This window comes from Liolophura sinensis, chromosome 10 (genome assembly GCF_032854445.1).
Source record: "Liolophura sinensis isolate JHLJ2023 chromosome 10, CUHK_Ljap_v2, whole genome shotgun sequence".
Taxonomy (NCBI): Eukaryota; Metazoa; Mollusca; class Polyplacophora; order Chitonida; family Chitonidae; genus Liolophura; species Liolophura sinensis.
In genome coordinates this window covers 2,591,887-2,598,816 of record NC_088304.1, presented here as the reverse complement: position 1 = coordinate 2,598,816, position 6,930 = coordinate 2,591,887, and the positions used below count along the sequence as shown (strand labels likewise).

General features: G+C 41.6%; 1 protein-coding gene across 1 annotated transcript; it reads left to right on the top strand.

The window, feature by feature from the left end:
• The first annotated feature begins 996 nt into the window (after positions 1-996).
• On the top strand, positions 997-2,630 carry LOC135476394 (salicylyl-CoA synthase / salicylate adenylyltransferase-like). The gene is made up of 2 exons (XM_064756400.1): positions 997-1,935; positions 2,010-2,630. Exons 1-2 carry the CDS (start codon positions 997-999, stop codon positions 2,628-2,630), a joined length of 1,560 nt encoding a protein of 519 aa, XP_064612470.1.
• The last annotated feature ends 4,300 nt before the right edge of the window (positions 2,631-6,930 follow it).

The following is a 6,930-nucleotide window of genomic DNA, read 5'->3' as shown; positions in this document are numbered from 1 at the left end:
ACTACATTACATCAGCAAAGTATATCAGAGTGCAGTGCAGCGCAATGTAGTGTAGTATGTAGTGTTGTGTTGTTATATAGTACAGTGTGTTTTGCAGTGTTGGCTGCTATTTAGTAGACCGCATAGTATAGTATAACTATACAATACAGCACAGTACGCTGTATAGTATAGCATAGCATAGCATAGCATAGCATAGCATAGTATAACAGAGTAGAGTAGAGTATATTGTTTGTTACTGGTTGTTGTTTGTTGCAGTATACTTCAATAGTATGAAGATAGAGACAAGGAGAGGTGATCCTTTGGATTATAGATCGTGGCTTGGTGTATGGAGTGACATAAGCACTTTCTGTGGACCTTTCCTATATATCATTTTGTATTATGTTGTGCGCTGAACAAATGAAACTAATGTTCATCATAGAATTTTGGACGTGTAGATGGCATTATTAAGATGTATGTGGTAAAGGTATGATGGAGACGTGGAGGCATTACTCGTGTATTGGCCATATATTAATGCAAAAGCATGCATGCACTAATCAGGTGACTAAACGAAACCCGATTGGGACAATCCAACCCACCCACTGATCCGTTTTGGCGCGCCACAGTTCAACACTCAACTCTACAAGCCGACCGGACACCATGACTTGCCATGATATGCCATGCCATGTCATACAGCATAGTATTATAGTGTAATATAGTGTAGTATAGTATAGCATAGTCTATTATAGTATAGCATAGTATACTTAGGGGATCCCCTCTCATTCTCGTCTGTAATCAGACACGCTTTTGACGTAATATACTATTATAGTATATAACCCCAGAGAAAAAATAAGGCAATATACCTTTGCCTTCCCCAAGCACACACTTAGCAGGAAGTTTGGGCGGCTAATTCAAAGCCTACTAGCACACAATGTTCAGTTCCAAACACCGTTAATTTCCACCTAAACAAAAGAATATCAACTGTTTCTTCCTTTGCATTTCTATTCCCGGGAACCAGACATGGAGAAACATGGATATGGCGACCTCAAGATGAGCTACATCCAGACGCCCTCGGCAGTGTTCGACTTACCTCGCACAATTTCGGACAGAATACGAGAGCTGGCGAAGGCCAACCCAGACAAAATGGCGTTTGTCTTCAGACAAGCCGGACAACCCAGGGATACCTTGACAAGGAAACAAGTGGCAGACAAGTCCGACTGGTTGGCCCGACATTTTGTCAGACATGGCATCAGAGCAGGTGACAAAGTAGCCATACTTGTGGACACACCGACAAACTGGACCATAACTTATTTCGGTATAAACATGACCGGTGGCACTGTTATCAACTCGCCATCCTTCGATGAGAAAGAATTTACAAAGATCGCCAAAGGGATAGGATGCGTGGCAACTGTAACAGAATTGAAGCAATCTAAAGGAGACCTTTCCAAGGCTCATCATCGTAGCGTCATCCTGACAACATTTCAGGACCATAAAGATAAGATAACGACCTTTGACCTCTTCGGTTTGACAGAAGACAACCAGGTTCCAGATGTTGACCTTCCCGAAGTGCACGCCGACGACGAAGCGATGATGGTGTTGACCTCTGGTAGTAGTGGAATGCCTAAGCTCGTTGTGCACACCCATGCCTCAATCCTAGCGGGAGTGTATTCAATGGGAGATTTTTGCGAGTTGGAAGAGGACACAATCGTTGCTAACGACAGACCGATGTCTTGGATAGGCGGCCAACCAATTTTGTACCTTGGTATCGGGTTGACTACAGTCTACATCAAGGCGAAAGTCAACTCAGACTCAGACGATGAGTTCTTCGTGAACGTTTTATCTTCTGAACGCCCAGATGCTGCTTTACTGATGGAATATAGACTAAACAGCTTACAGAGAAGACCTGATCTGTTAGACAGGATGCCGTTTCTCTCCACCTCGATAGCCGCAGGACAAAGGGTGAGTGCGAAGTTTCAGGGTCCGTCGTCTCCGCCTACGGCTCTTCTGAATGTTTGCATTTCATCGGTTTGAAGGTGGCAACAGGGCTGGGCTTTGAACTCGGTACAGCTGGGTACCCCTGCTCTGGCTGCGAAGTTAGAGTGGTGGATGAAAAAGGTGAAGTCGTCTGTGTGAAAACACAGGGGGAACTCTGTTTGCGTGGACCAGCATGTGCCAAAGCTTATGTCTACCTTGACGGTTCCAGAGTGCCTATTGTGGACGAAGACGGTTGGTACCATACCGGAGATGTAGCACTAATCCACCAAGACGGACGAATCGTCATCATAGGTAGGAAGACTGAAATGCTTAAACGGGCTTCGGTGAAAATTTTTCCCTCATTCGTGGAGAGGAAGATTCAGGAAAACTTTGAAGAGATTGAGGAAGTTGTTGTTGTTGGTGTGGATGACGACATATTGCACCAGGAGGTTTGCGCTTGTATTACGCTCACACCAGACACACGCATAACCACAGAAGATATCAAGCGGCGTGCAGAGGACATCTTCAGTCCGTCTCTTGCGCCAGATGGTCTTGGTTACATGCCAGGACATTTCCTGCTCATGGACTCTTTTCCAAAGACGACGTCCGGGAAATGTGATAGACTGTCACTGACCAAGATGGCCGAAGAGATCATTAAGGGTAAAACTCAGAAGTCTTAAACCTGGAAGATTACTTGTAGGCAAGTAGACGACGTCCGGGAAATGTGATAGACTGTTACTGACCAAGATGGCGGAAGAGATAATGAAGGGTAAAATTTGTAATCCTGGAAAGATTACATTTAATCATGATTTACAGGCCATATGATGGAAATGATTTATTTTGCATATATTTAAATTTAGCCATTGTGTATACAAGGGTAGCATTATTTACTTGTCAATTTACACTAGCGATGAAATATTATCATATACTGTTATATATGGGTAGTCTTTAGAATAGCAAGATGTATTATTATATAATGTTATAAATAGGTAATCTGTAGAAAAGCAATGAGGTATTATTATATACTGTTATAAATATGTAGTCTGTAGAATAGCTGAAGGCCTTAAGCAGACTCAAGAAGGGATGTTTTATGGTGGCTGTTGGAGAAGCGTTGGCTATGCTTTATAAAATGAGAAGCCCCGTCTGATGATGGTGGTGTGTAGCAAACGGTGGTGTGTTTCATTTTAAAGAGGGGAGGGGTGGGGGAGGGCAGTGGTGAGAGGGTGATGGCAATTCTCTGAATACTGAATGAAGTTATTGTTGAAGTTTTACCTAGCATTACCTCTCCACAAGATTTAACTAAGGTTGGGTAGCTAAATTTATCAAATACGAACCTTACTGGACTTCTGCAAGAAATTTATTGACCACCACTGGTATCAAATACGGGCATCTAATTTAATAAAATGTCATCAAAAGACTGTTTTGGGCTTTTTGAATGTGCACGATACACAAGGGGTATTAAGATTTGAGTCTTCGACCAACCTGAACAAGGTTTATTTCCATGGATTCCTCTCTACATGCAGCTTTTGTGAAAATGTACCGTGGTCACGTTAAATGTTAGGCCTTCAGGTATATCAACCAATAATATTGAACTGCCGTTCGACCAACTCAGCTATATTTCCGCAGTTCTGGGTTAAATAAAAGAAGAAAAAGCAACTATAGATTTTGAAATATGGGAATAAATTATCCAATATTATCGATGTATTTTCTTCTTATCTACAACGGAGTTTTTGTTCGACCAGTCTTAAAATAATAATCATCTTTAATTAGTATTTAACCTCTATTAATGCGATGACGGTATATTATGAACATTAAATATAATCTGGCATAGGTGGTACTCGCTGTTTTATTCTGTTTTTAATTCATTCGTGCAGAACATATATGTACATGTAACTTGACTCTTTCAGTCATCATTGAAAACTGTTGATTGCTTCTCTTTGCATGACTCAGTTTAAAGTAGCATTACATTCTTGGTTTCTTTGTTAATCAGAAATTGGCCTTGCGGTTATGGTTGACAGCTGGTATACGAATGTCCGTTTCAAGGTGTAGATTTAGACTGTCTTATCTCCGCAGGTTTTTTTGTTTTGGCCAGTTAAATTACACCGATAATTCATTTTCCGGACGGGTAGCTCAAAGTGGCCTGCTTTCCATTTTGGGCCTTATGACGAATGCCAATTTCTGAAACAACGTTAAAATGACAAAACCATCGGACAAAATAAGAATGATTTTAAAGGAGGAAGTTAGGATGGAGGCTTGTAAAAGCAGTCAGCAGTTGTTTCTTCTGTACCCCACAAACAGTTTTGGATAAATGTCATGTCCTTGGGCGACGTCAATTTGACCAGTTAGAAGTATGTGGAATGCTTTACTATTCCGACCAGTTGGGTGACAAAAATCATCTTATCAGTTTTAGGACATTTTGTCTGCTCTTTTTAATCGTATTGTTGTAAATGTATCATGAAGACACAGTTTTACTTTTTTCGCATGATTAACATATGTGATGAACAACATATACCTATCTTTACTTTCCGAAATAAAAAAAACGAGAGAGAAATGTAACTGTTTGCTTTCTACTCTCTATATATTAACCACAGACATAAAATTATTCATGGAACTGGCTTTTCTCATTCGGTTGACTGTATGAGCATATGGTCAGACAGAAACCAGCATTTAGAGTATCTAAACAGTGTTTTCTGAACGCAAATGAGGGACACGTCATGGCGATATGTGGCAATTTCTTGAATATTGCCTAAATCAAGAACGAAATAAATAAACAAGATGGTGAAATTATGTTGACAGTTGTTAGCTAAGAATTAAGTTGTTCATTTCACTGACACAGCTGAGGAAATCACGGGAGGAGGAAATTTCAGCAACTAGCCAAATATCCACAAATCTTTATACCGAGCCCGTGCACTATCATCGGGGTTGGCTGGATTCCATCCCGCGTTATCATTAACAGTGGCCTTGACCCCGGAGGTCATGGGCTGCAATCTGAGACCGTAAACTACAGATGTCGGAGCCAAGATATCCTTCAGATTTATTTAATCTTAACCTTATATGCTGGCGAAATGGCGAGCATATGGTTTGAAAACATGTTTTAAGAAAGGAAATAGGCTACTCTGTGACATCGCCTTTATTATTGTCCAAAGAGCAAGAGGAACATTGGATTATATATCTGTAGCCAAAACTTTGTAGTATCCCTGCTACAATCGTCCAGTGTCTGTGGTATTTAGTGCTTGGGTCGCAAGAGCTGTGTTCCTAGGCTCTATACTGCGGTTGGAAAAGGCACCTCGTAATGAACTGACGGCAGTCTTTAAAGAATTTGTGCGGGAAAGCAGTAGTTTAATGACCACAAGAAGTATGGCCACTGTTTAAGACCACACTATTGTCTTTTCACATGACATGGCGAGCCGTCGCATTATTTAGCTGTGATTAGATACAGTTAAAGTCTATTTGATTACGGCCAGAATGGTTAGTTGATAGTTGTATGACTTTGCATTAAAAAGATGAAGAGTACAATATGATATGTAACAGAATGCACAATGTTTTAAATTCAGTTCATATGTCATCGCAAGAAAAAGGTAATGGTCGTGATTAGACTAAAAAGTAGGTTTGGGAGATGCAAAACTAAGAAAGTCGAAGGTCACCAGCAGGAAGAATGCAGACCCCACATGGAATGAGTAAGCTTACTCTTGCAGTAAGTATTTATAACATGCTTTATCTGATAACACTAGTGAAGTAAGACATGTCTCTTACAATATTTACCTGGCAAAAGATGATAAAAAATAATAATGTGCAGGTAAAAAGCAAATGTCATGATGAAAATATAGAACAACGTTTAAGGACAATGGTGGAGGGAAGGAGTGAGTGAGTGAGTGCTTAAGGTTTTACCTAGAACTTAACATTTTTTTCAGTCATATGATGATGAAGGAGCTTAGGCCTGAGATGTAACCTCACCCTGGATTGATCCTGGATCTACCGCCCACTCGAAGCGGACGCACTGCCAACTGAGCTATCGGGACTGGTGTGTAAGGACAAGTAGATGGATGATGATGGACAAAGGGAAAATCACGGTAAACAGACGGAACTACGATGACGAACAGGCGGAAGTACGCTGTGGGACAAGAAGATGGATGATGACGGATAAATGGACCGCAACCAATGGTGAACAAAAGGAAACACGATGAGAGACAGACGGAAGGACGCTGTGGAGCAAGTATATGAGTGATGACGGACAAATGGACAATCAATGGTAAACAGAGGGAAACAGGATGACAGACAGACGGAAGGTCAGACGTGGAAATACGTACGTGGAAACGGACGGAAGGACGCTGTTGGAGTAGACGGATTATGACGGACAAATGGACGTGGCATTTCTGGATTGAAGGATAGAAGATGACAGACCGATAGCAGTACATGAAACGAGCATTTAAGCCTATGGGCTTTCAGCGCATCGTGGCGAGAGACCGTGGGCTGAAAACTATCAGACAGATGACAAACCGTTTAAACCGGCCCGAATAGCCTAGTTGGTAGAGCGTCCGCTTCGGGACCGGTAGATCAAGGATCAATCCTTGATCGAGTCGCACCTAAGACTTTCAAACAGGAAGCATGAAGGGGCTAGTGCAACGACTGGTTGACCCGTATCAGTATAATGGCTCGGGCGGGGTAGCTTACTTGCCTTCGGTAAGTCGTCTCAGTGAAGCAGCACTAAATAAAAGAGCGGTGGAAATCCGTCCTGCAACAAGGAGGCACATTACACGTACATGCACCCAAATGATTCCTTCGTCGTCATATGACTGAAAAATTGTTGAGTACGACGTTAAACCCCAAGCACGCACGCACGCACAAACCGTTAATGTTATAGTGACCAGGCGTGTCTGAGCAATAATTGATGCATCTTTTACTTAACTTGTATCCAGACTTTGCATTTCTCAATGCTGAAAGTAATATATGTTTATGAAGTTAGACCAGATGCATCCAGAT

What these genes read in the sequence shown, in the direction of transcription:
- LOC135476394 (XM_064756400.1), top strand. Translation starts at nt 997, where the DNA reads ATGGAGAAACATGGATATGGCGACCTCAAGATGAGCTACATCCAGACG. An exon ending in CGATAGCCGCAGGACAAAGG is followed by an intron (nt 1,936 to 2,009) that starts GTGAGTGCGAAG and finishes ATCGGTTTGAAG; the next exon opens with GTGGCAACAGGGCTGGGCTT.